The 24,118-nt window shown below is 50.0% G+C and overlaps 1 protein-coding gene across 10 annotated transcripts in view; it reads left to right on the top strand.

Annotated features, from left to right (window-relative positions):
- gramd2aa (GRAM domain containing 2Aa) overlaps positions 1 to 24,118 on the top strand; it is a 76,895-nt gene that overhangs the window by 26,152 nt on the left and 26,625 nt on the right. For 3 of the 10 annotated variants that reach the window (XM_038784254.1, XM_038784248.1, XM_038784249.1), the window contains exons 1-4: positions 7,175 to 7,326; positions 14,571 to 14,687; positions 19,105 to 19,165; positions 20,407 to 20,479. In XM_038784254.1, coding sequence (XP_038640182.1) covers positions 7,190 to 7,326; positions 14,571 to 14,687; positions 19,105 to 19,165; positions 20,407 to 20,479 — 388 coding nt within the window. In that variant the 5' untranslated portion in view covers positions 7,175 to 7,189. The other 7 variants (XM_038784253.1, XM_038784258.1, XM_038784257.1 and 4 more) reach the window with 7 other exon arrangements.

Here is a 24,118-nt window from a genome sequence, read left to right as displayed (position 1 = left end):
AAGTATTGTGTGCTTGCTTTGAATAGTGCCTGTGTATGTGTGTGTGACTGAAGGGTTGGGCGTCACCATAAATTGTAATGGAGCTGAAATATGCTAGCGCCACTAATGAAAGCCTATGACCAAACTAGGCACGTGATGGAAACTATCCTGACACAGCGATTTATGCATTCATGGCATGCAATGGTGTAGAGAGAAGCATGCCAGGTAAACCTAGACTGCTCCTAGGAAATGACTCTAATTGGCTGTCATGTTTCTCGTGTGAGGTATAGACTTCCACTCTGTCCTTCTCAGAGATGTGGGCATCACAGTAGCACAGCGGTTAGCACGGTGGCTTCACAGCACCAGGGTCCCAGGTTTGATTCCCGGCTTGGGTCACTGTCTGTGCGGAGGCTGCACGTTCTCCCCGGGTCTGCGTGGGTTTCCTCCGGTTTCCTCCCACAGGTCCTGAAAGATGTGCTTGTTAGGTGATTTGGACGTTCTGACTTCTCCCTCTGTGTACGCGAACAGGCGCCGGAAAGTTACCATTGACTTGAAACTGAACTGGACCAGCCATATATGAACTAACAAGAACCGATCAGAGGCTGGTAATTCTGCGGCGAGTAACTCGCCTCCTGACTCCCCAAAGACTGCCCACCATCTGCAAGGCACAAGTCTGGAGTGCTCACTTGACACCATCCAGGGCAAAGCACGCCCACTTGATCAGCTCCCTATCCACCAACTCAAACATTCAAAACCACACACTCACAATGCAGTTCAGCAACCTGCCAAGACTCCTTTGACAGCACCTTCCAAACTTGCGACCTCTACCACTTAGAAGGACAAGGGCAGCAGACACATGGGAACAGCACCACCTGGAGGTTCCCCTGCAAGTCACTCACCACCCTGACATGGAAATATATCGACCATTCCTTCTCTGTCGCTGGGTCAAAATCCTGGAACTCCCTAGCAGCATTGGGTTGTACCTACACCACATAGATTGCGGCAGCTCACCAGCAGCTTCTCAAGTGGCAACTGGGGATGAGCAACATATGCTGGTGTAGCCAGCGGCAACCTCACCCCGTACAAATAGAAAAAGAAAGGTCCCATAAAGATCTGTGATTTGAGTCAGCAGTCAGTTTGTTTCGAGAGCATTGGTTGAGGGATGAAAATCAGTCAGGATTCCGGGAAGAGTCGGGATGGCTTCCATCACTCATCAAAAAAAACCTGCTTTTGGATCTCTTTATGTGAAAATCAAAGTTAGGCCCATTATTGAGGGTTGAGATTGGTAAATGGATGGAAGTATTTCATAGTTGCTGCTAGATTTAGATTGAATATGACTGCAGCTAAATATTATCAGGGGAATAAGAAAAGGTTAGTGGGATATTATGTTCCCAAACATACATTTGAAGCATAGAGAATGGCAAGGGATAAAGGTGGCTTTATGGAGACATGTAGATGGTGTAGGAGATGCTTGTATTATTTGGAAGAAACTAGGACACTCGTGTATATTAAATGCAAGTATTTATAAAGTGGCACAGCAGGCAGTGTCCCTGTCTCCAGGTTCAAATTCCACCCCAGGGCCTGATGGCCAAGGGAGGCATGTTCAATACGCAGCCAAACAGGTTGGTACCAACCTGAAAATGCCACCAACACATGCCAGAGATTCCTGAATCCTGATTTAGCCGTGTGATGGAAACTACAGCACCCCGGTTGTCACGGCAACTCGGACCTCCTCTTAGAGTGAACTCCAACATTCCGCCCACCGCCACTCATCGAAGGAAACAGCACAGCAGAAGGCCATTCGGTTCATCTTGACCATGCTGGCCCTTCTTTGAAAGGGCGCTCTCCGGTTATTGTCATTCCCTCTGTTCTGATCCGGCCAACACAGATATAAGATTTTGGGAAGGGGGAAATGTGAGGAGCAGCTTTTGTATGGAGCAATTGATAATGACCTGGAACCTGCTGCCTACGTGGGTGGAGAAAGTGGAAACAATCAATGATTTTGAAAGGACATTGGATCGGCGCTTGATGGAAATGAACTTTTTAAAAATAAATTTATAGTTACCAATTCATTTTTTCCAATGAAGGGGCAATTTAGCGTGGCCAATCCACCTACCCTGCACAAACTCCACACGGACAGTGACCCAGAGCCAGGATCGAACCTGGGACCTCGGCGCCGTGAGGCAGCAATGCTAACCACTGCGCCACCTTGCTGCCGTTGAAGGAAATAAAGTTGCAGGGCGATGGGGATTGAGTGGGGGAATGGGACTGACTGACTTGCTCTGTCGAGAGCTAGCCTGGACTCGATGGGCCAACTGGCCTCCTTCTGTGCCGTAAATGGCTCCAAGACTTGTGTATTGATCCAATTTGCTCTTGAATGTTATTATTGAATCGACTTCAATCACCCTTTAACACAGCGCATTCCAGATGGGAACCACTTGCTGTGGGAATATTTTTTTCCCCGTGTTGACTTGGTTATTTTGTCAATAATCTTAATTCTGTGCCCTCTGCCTACCAACCTGCTTCCCAATGTAAACAGTTTCCACCCATTTGCCCCGTCACGGCCCTTCACGATTTCGATCAAATCTCCATCAACCAATTTAATATTCAATGGCATTACCATCACTGACTCCCTCTCTATTAACATACTGGGAGTTACTCCATTTTACCTGCATTAACCTTCTTTGCTCTATCTCTCGACATAACTGAAGCCCCTCACCCTTAATGCCATTCTAATCAATCTCCTCTGCACCTTTGCGAAGCGATTGAAATCCTTCCTAAAATATAGTGGCCTGAAATTCCCTCTGAGACCTAACCACCAAGACATTGGAAAACTTGGAGACTGGGCAGTTAAGTAGCAAATAAACTGAAACAGATAAAATCCAAGATGGCGCCGGAGTATGGCGACTCCCTGCGAGTTCTCGCCGACAGATCCTCTTCCTACATCTTTTATAGCCGTACTAACCTTTTAAAACATAATTCTAAAACAAATACTGGCCGCGATTCTCCGACCCCCACGCCGGGTGGGAGAATCGAGGGGGTGCCGGGATTCCGCCTCGCTGCCCCGGCACTCGCACGTGATTCTCCCACCTTCCCCCCCCCAAAACGGCGTGCCGCGTTTCAAGCCAGACCGCTCGGAGAATCGCCACTCGCCGTTTCTAACGGTCGAGCGGCGATTCTCCGGCCCTGATGGGCCGAGCGGCCTGCCCAACCCGACGGGTTCACGCCGGCACCAACCACACCTGGTCGCTGCCGGTGTGAACAGCGCACGAACGCTGCGTGTGCGGCCTGTGGTGGGGGGAGGGAGGATCGAGCACCAGGGGGGCGCTCAGTAGGGGTCTGGCCCGCGATCGGTGCCCACCGATCGGCGGGCCGGCGTCTCTAAAGGACGCACTCTTTTCCTCCGCCGCCCCGCAAGATCAATCCTCCATGTCTTGCGGGGCGCCCGTGGGGAGGATGGCAACCGCGCATGCGCGGGTTGGCACCGGCCAACATGCGCATGCGCGGGTGACGTCATTTACGCGCCGCCGGCCGCGTAATTTATGCCCCGCTGCTTTGACACGGCGCCAAGGCCCGGCGCACGTAATTGAAGGGGCGCCGCTCCTAGCCCCCTGGGGGTGGGAGAATAGGGGGTGAGGAGCGGCCTCCGAAGCCGGAGTGAAACTCTCCGGTTTTCACTCCGCCATCGGCACTTTGTCTGCCGATGGGAGAATTTCGCCCACTATCTCTAACCGTGCTCTTTTCACTGCACTCCGTATGCTTCACCCGATGTCTACCTCGATGCATTTACATTGTGTATTTATTGTATGTCCTATGTTTTTTCGTGCATGGAATGACCTCCTGGACTGTACACAGAACAATACTTTTCACTGTACCTCGGTACACGTGGCAATAAATCTAAATCTAAATGTGAGCTGATTCATTTTGTAGGAAAATCAAAGACATCTCCTGCGCCTTAAGAAAGAGGAGCAGGGGCAGCACGGTGGCGCAGTGGTTAGCATTGCTGCCTACGGCGCTGAGGACCCGGGTTTGAATCCTGGCCCTGGGTCACTGTCCGTGTGGAGTTTGCACATTCTCCCCGTGTCTACGTGGGTTTCACCCCCACAACCCAAAGATGTGCAGGATAGGTACAATGGCCACTCTAAATTGCCCCTTAATTGGAAAAAACAATTGGGTACTCTAAATTTATATTTAAAAAAACAGAAAGAGGAGCAGGATTGCGCCATTCAGCCCCTCCTGCCAGTTCCACCATTCAACCCGATCATGGCTAACCACTACTTCAGTGCCACACGATCCCCACATCCCTGCATTTCTAATATCTAAAAATCTATCGATCTTTGTCTCGAACATACTCATTGATTTGAGTCTCCATAGCCCTGTGGAGTAGAGAAATTCAGAAACTGAATAGAATAAAAGACCCAAGAGATACAGGATTATTGTGGGTTCTGTGAAGCAATACAAGTATTGACAAAGCAGTGGGATTTATTGCTAGGGCATTACATTTTTTTATTCATTGACGGGATGTGGGTGTCACTGGTTAGGCCAGCATTTATTGCCCACCCCTAGTTGCCCGTCAGAAGGTGGTGGTGAGCTGCCTTCTTGAACCGCTGCAGTCCTTGAGGTGTGAGTGCACCCACTGTGCTGTTAGGGAGGGATGTTGCCCCAGCGACAGTGAAGGAGCGGATTTCCAAGTCAGGGTGGTGAGTGACTGAAAGGGGAACCTCCAGGTGGTGGGGTTCCCAGGTATCTGCTGCTCTTGTCCTTCTAGATGGTAGTGGTCGCGGGTTTGGAAGGTGCTGTCTATGGAACCTTGGTGAGTTCCTGCAGTGCATCTTGTAGATGGTACACACGGCTGCCACTGTTCATCGGTGGTGGAGGGTTTGAATGTTTGTGGAAGGGGTAGCAGTCAAGTTGTCAATGGTAACCCCCCCAGGATGTTGATTGTGGGGGATTCAATGATGGTAATGCCATTGAATGCCAAGGTGGCGGTGGTTGGATCCTTGTGTGGCGCGAATGTATTGCCACGTGTCAGCCCAAGCCTGGATATTGTCCAGATCTTGCTGCATTTGGACATGGACTGCTTCGTTATCTGAGGAGTTGTGAATTGTGCTGAACATTGTGCAGTCATCCACAAACATCCCCACTTCTGACCTTATGATTGATGAAGCAGCTGAAGATGGCTGGGCCTTGGACACTACCCTGAGGAACTTCTGTAGTGATGACCTGGAGCTGAGATGATTGACCTCCAACCACCACAACCATCTTCCTTTGTGCCAGGTATGACTCCGACCAGCAGAATTTCCCCCCGGGATTCCCATTGACTCCAGGCTTCTTGATGCTATCATAGAACATAGAACAGTACAGCACAGAACAGGCCCTTCGGCCCTCAATGTTGTGCCGAGCCATGATCACCCTACTCAAACCCACGTATCCACCCTATACCCGTAACCCAATAACCCCCCCCTTAACCTTACTTTTTATTAGGACACTACGGGCAATTTAGCATGGCCAATCCACCTAACCCGCACATCTTTGGACTGTGGGAGGAAACCGGAGCACCCGGAGGAAACCCACGCACACAGGGGGAGGACGTGCAGACTCCACACAGACAGTGACCCAGCCGGGAATCGAACCTGGGACCCTGGAGCTGTGAAGCATTTATGCTAACCACCATGCTACCCTGCTGCCCCTTTTCTTGCTGCATTTGGACATGGACTGCTTCATTATCTGAGGAGTTGCGAATTTTTGCTGAACATTGTGCAGTCATCCACAAACATCCCCACTTCTGACCTTATGATTGATGAAGCAGCTGAAGATGGCTGGGCCTTGGACACTACCCTGAGGAACAAATTGGTCAAATGCTGCCTTGATGTCAAGGACAGTCAGTCTCACCTCACTGTCATGATATTCATTCATACACATCATGAGGTAAAGACAGGCAGTGATAGACACCCAGGTTAGCCAATCAACACACAGGGCAGAACACAACCAATCACTAGACAGAACACTAGAGGGGAGCTTCCCACTATAAAACACACGAGGCATCAGCATTCCGCTTCTTTCTACTGGTGACAACTGTAGTGACAGTCAGAGTGTATATATTAGTTAGCACCTTCTACACGTGGCTCAGGGCTAGCCCGGTCTAGTTAGTTAGAGTTAGTATACTTAGAGTAGTAGAGTGTCAACCCACGGCAAGCTGTGTGCCTTGTTACAGAAGTTCAATAAATCTTATTGAACCAACGTCTAAGTTTGGTGTCTGCTTTACAGTCTAACTGCACCCAGTTGCAGTCTGTGTTACCCCAGGGTTAATAACACAACAGCGGTGTGAGGTAGCAGTGCTTGCCGCTGTGCCGCTCGACATATAAATATGTAAATAAACTTTTCTTCGTTTGCAACGGCATTCCTCTGAGATATTATTGTGGTGTTCCTCGCTGACCTCACCTCCAGCCAAGAGCAAAAAGCCTTTTCACTTCATCGCTTGACAAAGGGTGTAATAGAGAAACTCCTGGGGTGGGGGACCCTCCTCTCTAAGATCTAGTGGAAACTTCCATCCACCCCCCCGCCTCACAAGTAATGAATGATTCCCTTTTCCTGTCTGCTGTGATTGGAGCGTTGGTTACAGATGGAAAGCAGAGCTCTGGGGAGGACACTGAATTCATTGTACAGCAGCACTGACTGGGTCAAGTGCAATGGGGCCAATCCCCTCCACTGCTATTCACAGGTAGGCAAAGAGAAAGATTTCACTGCTTCATTCATCTACTGCTGCTCGTCAGTTGTCGTCTTTTGATGCTGCTGCACTTTGATTTGGGCTGCTTTGTTATTTTGTAAGGGCACTTCTTAAAGGGAGGACTGTCCTGATTAAGCAGTGTTTAGCTCACCCCTTTCTGTGGGTGCCAAGTGCTCCGGGTTGATGGCACAGTTTAAGTCAAAACCCCTGACTGTGTTTTCATTTCTTGCTGTCTGCGGGATAAGAATGATGCTTAGATCTTCTATCTGACGCTCGTCTCCCAGGAGCCCCTCGAACTGTGATATTGTTGGCTCGATAAACGTTGTTCGGAAGGCCCCATATATGGGAAAGAATTACAGAAAGGGGATCAGCTGACTTATAGCTGACAGCAGTTTCCTGGTGAGCTTTGCAGTGGGCTCCCAGTGAGAGCCACTCTAATCGGATTATGTAGGTCGCCTCACATGCTGGGAACACGGGCAGAGAATGTTTCTTCTGCAAAAGGATTGTAAAAATCATTTCGCCAGATTCTGCTGGGACATATCGGTGCGTTTGCGACGTGTTCTGTTCTTGACGTGCCAATCAGGGATAAATCCTGAATTCCGAGTTTCCAGAATTTCCAGGTTAATGAAATGAAATGAAAATCGTTTATTGTCGCGAGTAGGTTTCAATGAAGTTACTGTGAAAAGCCCCTAGTCGCCACATTCCGGCGCCTGTCCGGGGAGGCTGTTACGGGAATCGAACCGTGCTGCTGGCCTGCTTGGTCTGCTTTAAAAGCCAGCGATTTAGCCCAGTGAGCTAAACCAGCCCCTGTCGAGGAGACGCCACCATTTGCTTTGTACAAACGGTATTCCAGCCTCAGTCTCCCTGTGATTTTTAACAATTTGTTGGAATTTCCACTTTATTTGTCCACTCGATTTGCGGCGCGGTCGCACAGTGGTTAGCACTGTTGCTTCACTGCGCCAGGGACCCGGGTTCGATACCCGGCTTGGGTCATTATCTGCACGTTCTCCCCGTGTCTGCGTGGGTTTCCTCCGGGTGCTCCAGTTTCCTCCCACAAGTCCCGAAAGACGTGCTCGTTAGGTGAATTGGACATTCTGAATTCTCCCTCTGTGCACCTGAACAGGCGCCAGAGTGTGGCAACTAGGGGATTTTCACAGTAACTTCATTGCAGTGTTGACATAAGCCTACTGTGGCAATAAAGTTTATTAAGAATGTTAAGTCTGGTAAAGCAGAGTTTAAATATCCTTTTAACAATGTGACAATGTCAGTGCTCATCAACTACTCTGATCCAGAAAGGGAACAATTTCATATCTTCAAATCTGTATCGGCAGCACGGTAGCGCAGTGGTTAGCACTGTTGCTTCACAGCTTCAGGGTCCCAGGTTCGATTCCCGGCTTGGGTCACTGTCTGTGCGGAGTCTGCACGTTCCCCCCGTGTCTGCGTGGGTTTCCTCCAGGTGCTCCGGTTTCCTCCCACAGTCCAAAGCTGTGCAGGTTAGGTGGATTGGCCGTGCTAAATTGTCCCTTAGTGTCCAAAAGAGGTTAGATGGGGTTACTGGGTGATGGGGTTAGGACGGAGGCTGGGTTTAAGTAGGGTGCTCTTTCCAAGGGCTGGTGCAGACCCCATGGACCAAATGGCCTCCGTCTGCACTGTAAATTCGTCTGCACTGTAAATTCGTCTGCACTGTAAATTCGTCTGCACTGTAAATTCTATGATTCTGTGATTATTTTGATTCCCTTATGTAGTAAATTGTTGTACCCTGGTATGGTCACCTAAAGTGTTGGATTAAAGATCCGGCATCTTCAGATCCCACTGCTGCCAGCAGGAATTTTCCGTCGGGGGCACCACATCATCCTTCACTACCGGGACTGCACCTCTTCCTTTGCCATTCCGTCTGTCGTTTCAAATATCAGGTGGACTTTCCTGCCCTTCCTGCAAGCGGGATCTTCTGGTCCTGCCGAAGGGGACTCTCTCTCTCTCTCTCTCTCTCTCTCTCCCCCCCCCCCCCCCCCCCCCCCCCCCCCCCCACCCCCGGAGGGCTGGGCGAGCCATGCAAAACATCATAGACATCGGAGGAACTGGAAGCTTTTACCAGCAGCCAATAGCAAGCCGCCTCTGTTGCCAGAAGAAATGCCACACGGAAGGGGGGGGGGGCAGAAACATCCGCCCAAATGTGTATGCCGGAATATTTATTTCCCAACTTTGGTCTCCTTGCAACCATGTCTCTGTCATGCCGATTATACCTAAATCATTTACCTCTGCTTGTGTCATCTATCTTATTGAAGATTCTATCTTATTGAAGATGCTTCTTGCTTTCAGATAAAGAACCTTCAATGGCATCTTTTCCAGCTATTCCCTGCAATGACCTTAGTGGGTGATGCACGGTTAAAGTGCAACTTCCAGTCTGACTTTACCTGCCTTTACCAACATTGCTAAGTTGATCTTTCTCTTGGGACTTCTAAATCGTCCTTCATCTGAACCTCAAAGCCGGTCCACAGCCCCAGTTATCCAATCAGCCAGGACATTGGTCCTAGGTTTAAGTGGAGCCCGTCTCCATAGACTAGCACTCTCTTCCCTGAAAGCCGGCACCAGAAATGCCCCCACGAATTGAAACCCCTTAGCCCCACACCAATCTTTGAGACACTCATTTCACTCCCTGACCCTCTGCCAATCGGTGCGTGACTGCGTTTCAGTTTGGATCCCAGCTCCTCAAACTCTCCCATCATTCCTGGTTGTACCTCCGCCCTCGGTTCCCACATGGACCAGGACAACGGGAACCCCCACCTCCCACTCCACAACGTTCAGCAGAGAGTGCGTGTTGGAGAGAGTAACAGGCAGCCAGAGAGCGTGTTAAAAGAAATGAAGGAAGCGTTGTACAAAGAATGGATGGCTGGAGCACATAGAGTGTAAAACCAGCTGGATGATGCTGCACAGACTAGAAATGACTGGTGCATTTTACACAGATGATCATTGTTCAATGTGAGTGCTTTGCCAAGAAACATTGGCTATATTTTCAGGTTGTGCCAGGGTTAAAATATAAGGACACTGCTGGCCTACAGTTAGCTTATGACAAAAAGCTTTGGAATAAGCTGCTGTCGGCTTAATGTGAGTGGATATATCTCTGATAGGAGAATGCTGGGTGCAGCTGGATAGGGTTAAGCCCTTGTTTATGTGAACACCTCTCTGGCCTGAGCCTTATAGTGTATGTGACTCCGGCCCCACAGATAATATTGTGATTATTGACACCGCAGAGTGTGTTGTGTATCAGTGAGGTCTCTCGTTTCTGTGTCAGATGGTTGAGGGTTCAATTCCTGATCCAGGTGGTTGGGTTCGAAGTCCAGGCTAATGCTCAAGTGCGGTACTGAGGGAGCGATGTTAAATTGTCCTCTCATGCGCCCTGGCCAATTCCTTAACTAATTAGAGTAGATGATCTGGTCATTATTGCATTACTGCTGTGCGATGATGTGGGATACAAATTGGCTGTTGTGTTTTCTGCCTTGCCTGGCCGTCAATATTTTAGCTGCCTTTGGGACCTCCGGCATCTTTCTTTCTATCTTATGGGTATAACTAAGGATATGGAGACAATGAAATAAATTGGCAGTTTTAAGTGTAGAGCGGTGGGCAGCACGGTGGCACTGTGGTTAGCACTGCTGCCTCACGCGGCCGAGGACCCGGGTTCGATCCCGGTCCTGGGTCACTGCCCGTGTGGAGTTTGCACATTGTCCCCGTGTGGGTCACACCCCCACAACACAAAGAGGTGCAGGGTATGTTGATTGGCCACACTAAATTGCCCCTTAATTGGGAAATGTTATTTTTAATGTCGAGCCGTTGGAATGTGTGTCATTTTAATGAAATACCCGGGAATCCCAATTGCAGATACACATGTCCTGTCGTACTGTATAAGATATGCCTTGAATAAAGGACACAACTCACTGAATATCAGAGAGTAAGTTTTACAAACACGTGTTCCTTGTGTAGAATCCTGCCCCAGGAACACCCATCAATAAACCCCGTTTATTTGAATAGTCAGTGATGGAACCATCAATTCACTAGACACGTGCTTTAAGATATGAACAGTGGTTTTAATCTACTTACTACAGAGCCAGCCTGTTACCCGTTGAACTCTCGGTGAACTGGCAGGCTGGCTCTGGACACGGTTATTTATACAGCAGTCCAGGGGGAGGAGTCATGGGCGGAGCCAAGGGTGGAGCCCTGTACAAACTCCTGAGCTTTCCCAGAGCTACTCTCCCTAGTGGTTGGATAGCGCTACTGCGCTTACAATGGTATTGGTAAATACAGTGTGAATTACTAAGTTACATTCACCACAGTCAGTAAATTGTGTCCGGAAAGATGGGGTGATGGAATTCTCCCATTCAGCAAGACTCCTGACTAGGAGGGCACATTCCGAAACTTTGAACTGTGGTTAACCAGTGGAGCTAAGTGGAAACGGGTGCTAGTACATGGTTGATAGAAATAAAGTAAAATTATGTTGAAAATTGGGCGCAAGTTCTCGGCTGACGCATGCGTGCACCGGCTGCGCTGCTGATGATGCGCAGTTTTGTCATTAAAACCGTGGACTCGGCTGCCCTTTCAGTCAATGTGAAAGATCCCATCCCACTATTTTGAGGAAGAGCCAGGGAGTTCTTCCTGGCGCCCTGACCAATATTTACACCTCAACCAACATCAATCTAAACAGGCAATCTAGTCATTTGTCACATTGCTCTGCGTGGGAGCTTGCTGTGCACAAAATGGCTGCTGCGTTTTCTACTTTAGCCACTTGGTTTCAAAAACAGAAAGTACTTCATTGGCTTTACGTTGGTTTGGAACATCCTGAAGTTGTGAAATGTGCGACATAAATACAAATATACGATCATACATATGAATTAGGAGCAGAGGTAGGCCATTCGGCCCTACGGGCCTGCTCTGCCATTCAATAAGATCATGGCTGATCTGTTTGTATTTGGAATCCCACATTCCCATCTACACCCCCCCCCCCCCGATAGATTTTTAAAAAAAAATTAGAATACCCAATTCATTTTCCAATTAAGGGGCAATTTAGCGTGGCCAATCCACCTACCCTGCACATCTTTGGGTTGTGGGGGCGAAACCCACGCGCACACTGGGGAGAATATGCAAACTCCACACGGACAGTGACCCAGAGCCGGGATCGGACCTGGGAACTTGGCGGCGTGAGGCATCAGTGCTAACCACTGCGCCACCGCGCTGCCCTGCCCCGATAGATTGTTGTTAGGCAATCTGCCTCTGTTTAAAAATATTCTGTGACGGTCTTGTGAGGCAGAGAGCTACAAAGCCGGACAACCCTCCGAGAGAAATAAATTCTCCTCATCTTTGTCCTAGAAGGGCGACCCTTAATTTTAAAATGGTGCCCCTTAGCTCTCGACTCACCCACAGGAGGAAACATTCTTTCCACATCCACCCTGTCAAGGTCGTTCAGGATCTAATAAACGTCAATCTAGTCTTTGAAAATTTGCTAAATTCAAGAGACATTTCTGATGGTTTAGAATAATTGACTTGCTTTAAGAAAGGTACGTGGTGGGATTTTCAAGCCGGGACGGTGCCTGCAGTTAGCCAGCGGCAGGATTGCCTGGTCCTGTGCTGTCAATGGGACCTCCCATTGGAAACCGCGCACCCCCCACCCCGGCTGGGAATCCCGCGGTGGGGGTGCATCGTCAGCGTGACAGGAAGATCTCACCAGTACGAACAGCCACAAGATCTCGCCCGTAGAGATGCGGCACAGTGAGTTAGCGCAGCTGCCTCACAGCGCCAGGGTCCTGGGTTCGATTCCCGGCTTGGGTCACTGACTATGCGGAGTCTGCACATTCTCCCCGTGTCTGCGTGGGTTTCCTCCGGGTGCCCCGGTTTCTTCTCACATTCCAAAGATGTGCAGGTTAGGTGGATTGGCCGTGATAAATTGCCCCTTAGTGTCCAAAGATGTGCAGGTTAGGTTACGGGGAGGGGGAGTGGACTTAGGTGGGTGCTCTTTCAGAGGGCCGGTACAGACTTGATGGGCTGAATGGCCTCCTTCTGCACTGTAGGGATTCTATGATTCGATGAATTCCACCACAATGAGTATATATCTCAGTTGAGTGGTAAATGTGTTAACATTTATCACACGCTAAGTAAAAATTATATTTTTCAGTGCGCAACATTACGGTGGAGTCAAGGTTGAGTTTGATTGGTTGCACCTTTTAAGAAAGTTCTATTGACTATTGTCTCCAGGAGGTAATTCAGTAAAGACTCTGGACAATATGCATGATTTTTATGATTGTCTGTGGGAGAGCAGTTACATTTGATTAATGATATAAATGATACCATATACAGCTAGAGTTCCTTCATTTAAAGAACATAATGGAATTAGAGATCCCTACAAGGACATTGTGTACTTTACTTATAATCACTTATTGTAAATTCTATTCTGGTCAGTTATGGACAGCAAATAGCCCAGTCGCCCAGGAGACTACTGATCTGATCCAAACGACATCAATGATTAATTGAGAAGCTTTTGATTTATATTCCATCAATCTGGCTTTTACATTGCAGAGAAGAACAGAGACCGAATGAGGCCGGAGCCTGCAGTCCTCGAGTTCTATGCTTTGCACTGCCTTTACTATGTGAGGTACATCCCTGTAAATTCTGACCAGAGACTCGTAATTAAAAGTTACTGAAAAGTGCTGCGACGTTTGAACGTTTTTATTGTTTTGCAACAATTTATTTCCTGCGTAAATCAAGTGTTATATTGTTGCTCTTTTTTTTGTGCGTGTGCTTTGTAATTATCTGTAGGCAGGTCATGTTACAGTTGTATATGACTTTGGTTAGCCACATTTGGAATACTGCATGCAGTTCTGGTCGCCACATTACCAGAAGGATGTGGATGCTTTGGAGAGGGTGCAGAGGAGGTTCACCAGGATGTTGCCTGGTATGGAGGGTGCTAGCTATGAAGAAAGGTTGAGTAGATTAGGATTGTTTTCGTTGGAAAGACGGAGGTTGAGGGGGGACCTGATTGAGGTCTACAAAATTATGAGAGGTATCAGGGTGGACAGCAACAAGCTTTTTCCAAGAGTGGGGGTGTCAATTACAAGGGGTCACGATTTCAAGGTGAGAGGGGGAAAGTTTAAGGGAGATGTGCGTGGAAAGTTTTTTACGCAGAGGGTGGTGGGTGCCTGGAACACTTTACCAGCGGAGGTGGTAGAGGCGGGCACGATAGCATCATTTAAGATGCATCTAGACAGGTATATGAACGGGCGCCAACAGAGGGAAGTAGCCCTTGAAAATAGGAGGCAGGTTTAGATAAAGGATCTGGATCGGCGCAGGCTGGGAGGGCCGAAGGGCCTGTTCCTGTGCTGTAATTTTCTTTGTCCTTTGTTCTTAGTAGTTTTAACCTGAATGAAATAGTTTTAACGTGGACATTTGCCAGGCGTCGCTTATCCTGACCTCCTTCAGCCTTGCTGCTTTCCGAGATCTTTGAATTCCTCTAACTCGTGCCCCGTGTTCATCCCCCAGTTTTTCTGCTCCATTGGCTGCCACCTCTTCGAATGTCCAGCCTTAACTCTGGAAGTTCCTCCCCAAACCTATCTCCCTCTCCACCTCCCTCTCCTTTCCTTTAAGATTCCCCTTCGATACCATCTCTTGGACTGACTGTTGGTTACCTGTCTTAATACCTCCTCGTTAGGTTTCGGTGACATAGTTGGTTCTATAACTCTCATGTGAAGCACCTCGGGACGTTTTGGCATCTTGAAGTTGATACACGTGCAAATTATTAGTTTTGAAATCAGCTGTTGGGTGTAGTCAACAGAATGATGCCCTTGATGGATGGAAGTTCATTTCGATTTTTTGCTTGTCGCAGGTTGAAACCACCATCCGAAATGGGGCCTCTACAGACTGATCGCAGCTCCTCTCCTAACCTGGATACCCTTGAGACCTCGATGGAGGAGGATAGCTTTGAGTCCCGTTCACGCTCCAGGTAAATGAGGTCCTACCTGTGACTTTGGTTGAACTGATCAAGCAGTAGGAACCCTTCTCTAACTCTGGGGCTTGGAGGGTTAAATTGTCGGGCAGGTTGCTTAAACTTGGCTTGATAGAAAATTGAACTGCGGCACAGTGATTGGCGCTGCTACCTCACAGCGCCAGGGATCCATGTTCGAATGAAGACTAGGGTGACTGCCTGTGTGGAGTTTCTCCCCGTGTCTGCGTGGGTTTCCACCGGGTGCTCCGGTTTCCTCCCACAGTCCAAAGATGTGCAGGTTGGGTGGGGTCACGGGGATAGGGCGAGGGAGTGGACCTAGGTAGGGTCAGTGCAGGCCCGATGGGCAAATGGCCTCCTTCTGTACTGTATGGATTCTGTGGACCTGCTCACAGCGTTTAAAGAGATTCTAGAATATTTCCTTTCTTTTGGGATTCAGGAATTTGGGGTGCTGTAATGTTAAAATTCAAGCCAGGCCATTTGATGGTGAAGTCAGGGAGAACTTCATCTCAAAAATGCTCAATGGAATTTAGAATTGTCGGGCGGAATTCTCTGACCCCCCCGGGATTGGCGGCGCGGGCGGGCTCCGGGGTCCTGTGGGGGGGAGAGGGGGTGATCTGACCCCGGGGGGGGTGCCCCCACGGTGGCCTGGCCCGCGATTGGGGCCCACCGATCGGTGGGCGGGCCAGTGCGGTGGGAGCTCTCTTTTTCTTCCACCCCCGCCATGGCCTTCACTGGGGCGGAAGTGACCCCCTCCCCTGCGCTTGCGCCGGTATGACGTCAGCAGCCGCTGACGCTCCGGTGCATGCGCGGACTTGCGCCGGCCGGCGAAGTCCTTTCGGCCCCGGCTGGCGTGGCACCAAAGGCCGTTCCCACCAGCCGGCGGGGCGCCAACCACTCCGGCGCGGGCCTAGCCCCTAAAGGTGCGGAGAATTCCGCACCTCTTGGGCGGCCCGACGCCGGAGTGGTTCACGCCACTCCGACACGCCGGGACCCCCCCCCCCCCCCCCCCCCCCCCCCGCCCCCCCCCCCCCCCCCCCCCCCCCCCCGCCCCGCCGGGTAGGGGAGAATCCCGGCCCTCAGCTCCCAAATATTTTAGACATCTATCAAGTAACTTCAAAGGGGAAAGGACCCAGGTTGTTGAATTGTTTAGCTTTTCTATTGTTGTAATTGCTTCCATCACTTCCTCCCATTCTCCTTTGTAACACAGGGACCGGTTTGTGCTCAGTACAACCAAGGTTATAAAATAGGAGCAGGAAGAGGCCATTCAGCCCTTCCAATCTGCTCCGCCATTCATTATGATCATGGCTGGTCATCCAACACAATAGCCTAATCCCACTTTCCCCCCATATCCTTTGCCCCAAGTGCTGTATCTAACTGCTTCTTGAAAACACACAGTTAGCCTCAGCTCTTCCCTGTGGTAACAAATTCCACAGGCTCAACACTCTCTGCAGGAAGAAGTCCTAAATGGACTACCCCGTATCCTCAGACCGGTTCTGGATGCTTCCCCACCACCGGGAACATCCTTCCTGCACCTATCCCGTCCCGTTAGAATTCCATAGGTTTCTATGAGATCCTCCCCTCATTCTTCTGAACTCTGATACAATTTAGATACAACTGAAGGTTGTATCGAAGTTTAAAACAACATCCTGAGGGGGCTTGGCAGGGTGGGTATAATTCCTCTTGTGGGGGGAGATTGGAAATGGGGGACCCAGTTTAAAGATCGTTCCGAGATTTTCCAGCCATTTTTTGGCCATTCCTGCCCTGAATAACATGGATTTTGATCAATGTTAGCTGACAGATGGAGGGGTTTGTCGTTGGTATAACCGTTCACCAAAAGACAATCTCCCAGATTCTCCGCCGGCAGGATCCTCCACTCCACTGGCAGTACATCCACGCCCCGCGGGTTTCCCGACGGCATGAGGGTGGTCACAACGGAAAATCCCATTGGCCGGCTGCAGGAACGGAGAATCCCGTTGCGGGCCGTCGCTGGAAAACAGGGCTGGTGGGATGGAACAATCCCGGCAGGGTTCAGGATGTAATGAAGAGGGTTAATGGTTCAGGCATTGGTTCACCCACATCTCGGCTGCTGTGCGCAGTTTTTGGCCTCCTTAGTTAAGGAAGGATGTAACTGTGCGGGAGGCGGCTCAGAGGAGGTCGATTCCGGAATGAGCGTGTCGTCTTGTGAGGAAAGGTTGGACAGATTGGGCTTGTTCCCACTGGAGTTTAGAAGAGTGGGGGGGGGGGGGGGGGGGGGGGGGGGGGGGGGGGGGGGGGGGGAGGAGGAGGAGAGAGAGAGACTCGATTGAAGGTCATAAATCCTGAACTGTCTTGACAAGGTGGACGGGGAGACTATGTTTCCTCTTGTGGCTGAATCCAGAACGAGGGGGCACCATTTTAGAATTAGGGGGTCACCCAAATAGGTCAGAGATGCGGATGGAAGGGCAGCATGGTGGCACAGTGGTTAGCATTGTTGCCTACGGCGCTGAGGACTCGGGTTCAATCCCGGCTCTCGGTCACTGTCCGTGTGGAGTTTGCTCATTCTCCCCGTGTCTGCGTGGGTTTCGCCCCCACAACCCAAAGATGTGCCGGGTAGGTAGATTGGCCTCGCTAAATTGCCCCTTAATTGGAAAAAATAATTGGATACTTTAAATTTATTTTTAAAAAAGAGATGCGGATGGAATCTTTCTGGGAGAGCTGTGTGACTTTGGATCTCTCTACCTCGGAGGGCGGTGGTGGTGGGGGTGGGGGAGGGGGACGGAATTATCTATTCCTGCTCCTAACTTGTACGTTTGTAATCTCTGTATTTACCTCCTTCCATGTCAATAATTCAGAGCTAAATACTCACACGAATCAATTGAAAGGAGTTTCAACAAGACTGGGCCATGAACACTTGTATATTAGTTTAGAAATAGAAATTTAATAGGGAGATTTGATAAAGTGCAGGTCTTAGCTCCTGTCAGAGTGAAAACTTCCATTCTACTATTTTTGGTTGAAACAATTGAACTAAATTAAACAAACTGAGGGACAATTCAAAGAGGAGCCCTTAAAAGGGGCTGGTTTAGCACACTGGGCTAAATCGCTGACTTTTAAAGCAGACCAAGGCAGGCCAGCAGCACGGTTCGATTCCCGTACCAGCCTCCCCGGACAGGCGCCGGAATGTGGCGACTAGGGGCTTTTCACAGTAACTTCATTTGAAGCCTACTCGTGACAATAAGCGATTTTCACTTTCACTTTCACAAAGGGACACTGCACTAAACAAAAACAAATAGCAAAAGATACTTAAAACATGAAATCAAAATGTGATTAAATGGGTTGATAAACTCCCCAATTCCTCTGGTGCCCATTAGGCATGGAAAGCCTTGGTGGATCCGGCAGGCACGGCGTGCTCCCTCTCAAGGGACACCTGGCCATGAATATAGCCAGAGTAGAGGGGCAGACTGCCGGGCCAGATGCCTCCCTCGGTCGCCCACTGCCTGGACCTGTTCATGGCAAATCTGGTTAGGCGCAGGAGCAAGTTCACGCGAAGGTCCTCCCTCCTTCTCCACCCCTCTCCGCAATGGGTGAACTTTCAGTGCACACACGCCTTCACTTTTAAATTAAAAGAAATTCCAATGAAGGGGCAATCTAGCGTGGCCAATCCACCTAACGAGCAGATCTTTGGGTTGTGGGGGTGAAACCCACGCAGACACGGGGAGAACGTGCAAATTCCGCATGGACAGTGACCCAGAGCCGGGATTCGAACCCGGGTCCTCAGCGCCATAGGCAGCAATGCTAACCACTGTGCCACATGCCGCCCTTACCTGTTCAAATCTTGAAGCCACAGTGTCCTGCCCACTGAACCTTAAAAAGACCGACTTCACAGATGATTTGTTTCAATTTACATAGACAAGAATAAGCAAATAAAGGAGAAAACCCAACTTGTTGTGTCAAATCCTCACTGTCACATGAAACTCTTTCAAATAGGTGAATATAATAATTATCTTTATTGTCACAAGTAGACTTACATTAACACTGCAATGAAGTTACTGTGAAAGTCCCCTAATCGCCACACTCCGGCGCCTGTTCGGGTACACAGAGGGAGAATTCAGAATGTCCAATTCACCTAACAGCACGTCTTTCGGGACTTGTGGGAGGAAACCGGAGCGCCCGGAGGAAACCCACGCAGACACGGGGAGAACGTGCAGGCTCCGCACAGACAGTGACCCAAGCCGGGAATCGGACCTGGGACCCTGGAGCTGTGAAGCAACAGTGCTAACCACTGTGCTACCATGCTGCCCTTGGTGCCTGTATGCAGTACTCACACAGGCAAATTAAACTGCAGCACAGGGATTTCTGAAAACCGAACCTTTCGGACAATGTGATCCAGGTGAGTTGCCACTTTGTCTCTCTAACATTCTGCTTTACCTATTTTCAGAGAGCAGAAGTTAAACGAGTCCCTGAACTCTGATGACTTCAAGAAGTTTCACCGCGGCTCTGTGAGTACTCATTCTGATCTCCCACCGTCACTGAGCATAAAGCCCTACCAGGGTCGCCAACTCTCCTGGAATTCCCTGAACCCACCAGACCACCGGCATGTACAATACCCAGGAGAAAGACCAGGGGAACATTAAAAAAAAACAGAATTATGTGTATTGATCTTTCTCGTTTGTTAGTTATAAAAATAATGTAGACTAAAGAAAAGGGATGTTTAACTGGCTGAGGTGGTTGGAGGTGGAACGGCATTTGATGAGGTCTCCAGCCAGAGCTGGCAACCCGAGTTACTACACTTAACTGTTTTGCCGGTGAAATTCTGGGGGTTAAACCTACGGATGGTCAATGGTTCTCGTTTACAGGAATCGTGGATTCAGATCCCAGTAAAGAGGACATTCCTGATCTATTACAATGAGCAGCCTGGTGATCACAAGCAAAGCTCTGACTGATGTAGGTTCCCGTTCATCTTCCCAAAACTCTGGGCGATGCCCAGCTGGATATTGACTGGCTGTGTGGAGTTTGCATATTCTTCCCGTGTCAGCGTGGACTTCCCCCAGGTCCTTTGGTTTCCTCCCACAGTCCAAAGATGTGCAGGTTAGATGGAATGTCCATGATAAATTGCCCTTAGTGTCCAAAAGGTTAGGTGGGGTTACGAGGATAGGGCGGGGAGTGAGCCCAGGTAGGGGGCTCTTTCAGAGGGTCGGTGCACACTCGATGGACGGAATGGCCGCCTTCTGCACTGTCGGGATTCTATGAATCCATGATTGACTTTTGGCCTGTACGATCCATGGCCTTTTATCCCAGAGCTTCCAGTACTCTGGGAGAATTGGTCAAAACCAGATGTTATCGAGTGGCTATTTCTGTCTTACATGAAGTCACAGAATCTGGAACTCACTGCCTGAGAGGGATGGTGGGGCAAGAACCCTCACAACATTTAAGAAGCATTTAGATTGAACACTTGAAAAGCCAAAACATACAAGTCTACAGACTAAGTGCTGGAAAATGGGATTAGAATAGATAGGTGCTTGATGGCTGGCACAGACACGGTGGGCCGAAGGGACTTTTTCCGTGCTATAAAACTCTATGACTCAGCAGATTATCTCGTCATGATCTCATTGCTGTTTTGGGATCTTACTGTGTGCCTATTGGCTGTCCCATTTCCTACGTTCCAACAAAAAGGACGTAAGTAGCTTTAAGTTGTCCTGAAGTTATGAGAGGTGTCAAATAAAGTCTTTGTTCATTTCAGACCATAAAGAAATACAATTCTCAGTATCACAAACTCTTCAAGGAAGTTCCTGAGCAGGAGACATTGAGGAAAGGTGAGTTATTGTGCAGTGAGAGTCAGTCAGGGACTGAAATCGATACTTACGTTTTGGGAAGAAATGCGCAAACTTGCACCGCCAAAAATATAACGGGAGTATATTTGAAATGAATTTTGTTTGATGATTATGCTGGAGGCGTCTTTAGAAAAACTAAGATTCCCCGGTGTCGTCCATGGCGGGACCCATTGCGAGTGAGAATGGGACATTTGGGTCATGGGTTCAAATCCCACCATGGTATCAATTGATCTGGTTGGAATTTAGTGGCAGCTGTGTGCACCATCTACAAGATGCACTGCTCGTGCAGGGTGGCACGGTGGCACAGTGGTTGGCACTGCTGCTTCACAGCGCCAGGGACCCGGGTTCAGTTACGGCTTTGGGTAACTCCCTGTGTGAAGTTTGCACGTTCATCTGATTTCCTCTCACAGTCTAAAGATGGGCAGGTTTGGTGAATTGGCCATGATCAATTGCCCCTTAGTATCCAAAACGGTATGCAGGTTAGGGGGATAGGGTTGGGGCAATGGGTTCTTTCAGAGGGTCGGTGGCGACTTGATGGGCCAAATGGCCTCCTTTTGCACTGTAGGGATTCTATGAACTCACCAAGGCTCGTTCGACAGCATCTTCCAAACTCGTGGCCTAGAGCAGCAAATGCATGGGAACACCGCCATTTACAAGTTCCCCTCAACGTCCCACACCATCCTGAATTGGAAATGTTTGCCGTTCCCCTTGCCATGGGGGTCAAAATCCTGGAATTACCTCCGTAATGTGGATGCAGCTACAGCGCAGGGACTGCAGAGATTCAAGGAGCCAGTTCACCACCACCTTCTGGAGGGCAGTTCATAAAATATAGGAGCAGAATTAGGCCATTTGGCCCATCGAGTCTGCTCCGCCATTCGGTCATGGCTGACCTCATCCTGGCCTCAACTCCACCATCCTGCCTGTTCTCCATAACCCTTCACCCCATTACCAATTAAACATCTGTCTAACTCCTCCTTAAATTTACTCTGTCCCAGCATCCACTGCACTCTGGGGTAGCGAATTCCACAGGTTCACACCCTTTTGGGAGAAGTAGTTTCTCCTCAAATCTGTTTTAAATTTGCGACCTCTTATTTGAAGATTATGACCTCTTGTTTTAGAATGCCCAACAAGAGGAAGCATCTGCTCCACGTCTACTTTATCCAAACCGTTTAGCATCTTGTCCACCTCAATTAGATCTCCCCTCATTCTTCTAAACTCTGGAGAGTATAGGGCTAAACTGCTCAATCTCTCTTCATATGACAAAACCCTCGGGCGAGATTCTCAGCTCCCCACGCCAGGTAGGAGAATCGCGGGAGGGCCGGGCGACTCATGACGCGCCCCCCTGGTGCCCCCCGCAACTCTCCCACCCACCCCCCCCGCTCGGAAGAATCGGCTCTCGCCGTTTTTCACGGTGACCGGCGATTCTCCGACCCGGATGGGCCGAGCGGCCTGCCGTTCGCGACAGCGGCAACCACACCTGGTCGCTGCCGTCGTGAACATGGCGCCAAACGCTGGTTTAACGTTTGGGGGGGGGAGGGGAGAAGGGAGTGAGCACCACTCCAAGCCATGCTCGGGAGGGGACTGGCCCGCGATCGGTGTCCACCGATCGTCGGGCCGGCGTCTCAAAGGGACGCACTTTATCCCCTCCGCCGCCGCGCAAGATCGAGCCGCCACGTCTTGCGGGGAGGCGGAGGGGGAAGACGGCAACTGCGTATGCATGGGTTGGCGCCGGCCAACCCGCGCATGCGCGGCTGACGTCATTAGGCGCGCCGGCCGCGTCATTCTCGGCACGCCAGGCCTTGATGCCAGCGACAAGGCCCGGCAGCCGAGAATAACGGAGCGCCGCTCCTCGCCCCCCTGGGTGGGGGTGAATAAGGTGAGAGGAACGGCCTCCGAGGCCGTCGTGAAACTCGGCCGAGTTCACGACGGCCTTCTCGATTTTCTACGGGAGTGGAGAATTCCGCTCCTCATCTCTGGGATCAATCTAGTGAACGGTAGCTGGGCAGCACGGTAGCATGGTGGTCAGCATAAATGCTTCACAGCTCCAGAGTCCCAGGTTCGATTCCTGGCTGAGTTACTGTCTGTGCGGAGTCTGCACGTCCTCCCCGTGTGTGCCTGGGTTTCCTCCGGGTGCTCCGGTTTCCTCCCACAGTCCAAAGATGTGCGGGTTAGGTGGATTGGCCATGCTAAATTGCCCTTAGTGTCCTAAAAAAATAAGGTGGGGGGGGGGATTACTGGTATAGGGTGGATACGTTGGCTTGAGTAGGGTGATCATTGCTCGGCACAGCATCGAGGGCCGAAGGGCCTGTTCTGTGCTGTACTCTTCTATGTCTAACCTCCTCTGAACTGCCTCCAATAATAATCTTTCCTCCAATAAGGGGGATTAAAACTGTGCACCACATTCTCGGTGTGATCTCACCAATGCCTTGTCCAGTTGCAACAACACTTCCTTCCCTTTATACTCTACTCCTTTACCTAGAAATGCCAACATTCCATTCACTTGCTTTATTATCTGCTGTACCTGCAAGGTGGTTTTCTGTGACTCATGCACAAGGACACCCAGATCCCTCTGCATCCGAGCTCCCAGATCCCTCTGCATCCGAGCTCCCAGATCCCTCTGCATCCGAGCTCCCAGATCCCTCTGCATCCGAGCTCCCAGATCCCTCTGCATCCGAGCTCCCAGATCCCTCTGCATCCGAGCTCCCAGATCCCTCTGCATCCGAGCTCCCAGATCCCTCTGCATCCGAGCTCCCAGATCCCTCTGCATCCGAGCTCCCAGATCCCTCTGCATCCGAGCTCCCAGATCCCTCTGCATCCGAGCTCCCAGATCCCTCTGCATCCGAGCTCCCAGATCCCTCTGCATCCGAGCTCCCAGATCCCTCTGCATCCGAGCTCCCAGATCCCTCTGCATCCGAGCTCCCAGATCCCTCTGCATCCGAGCTCCCCGAAGTCTCTCCCCATTTAGGTAATAAGTTGCCGTCCCATTTTTCTGACCTCACACTTATCCACGTTAAACTCCATCCGTCACATTTTGGCCCACTCTCCTAACTTATCTATATCCATTTGTAAGGGATTAATTAGGGATGGGCAGTAGGTGCTGGCCCAGCCGTTGACGTCCACATCCCGGGAACTAACAAAAAAAAGAATTGGAGAGCTAAATCCAGTAACGGCAACCACAAAATTATCGTGCAGTGTTTTAATAATCCACCTGGTTCACGAGGGAAGGAAATCTGCCGTCCTTACCCAGCCTGGCCGGCAGGTGACTTCAGATCCATAATAAAGTAGCTGACTCCTGACTGCCCTCTGAAACGGCCTGGCAAACCGCTTGGTTCAAGGGCAACTACGGGTAGGTAACAAATGCTGGCCTTGTTAGTCATGCGCACATTCCATGAAAGAGTTAAGAAGTTATTGCCAGAATATTTTTGTTTAAAAGTCAGTCCGGAAGTTTAGCACTTCTGCTCGCCCTGTACTTTGCCGTTTTTTGCTTTTTATTATGTGAAAATGATTTCCTCTTCCTGCTTAACCTAGTCTGACATTGTTCCAGTGCTACAACTGTGCCCGCTGCACGGTGTGCTGCTGTCGGGGAGGTTGGAGGGAGGGGAGATTATACAAAGTCTGAAC

The sequence above is a fragment of the Scyliorhinus canicula genome, chromosome 24, assembly GCF_902713615.1.
Source record: "Scyliorhinus canicula chromosome 24, sScyCan1.1, whole genome shotgun sequence".
Classification (NCBI taxonomy): domain Eukaryota; kingdom Metazoa; phylum Chordata; class Chondrichthyes; order Carcharhiniformes; family Scyliorhinidae; genus Scyliorhinus; species Scyliorhinus canicula.
This window is presented reverse-complemented; position numbering and strand designations above follow the sequence as displayed.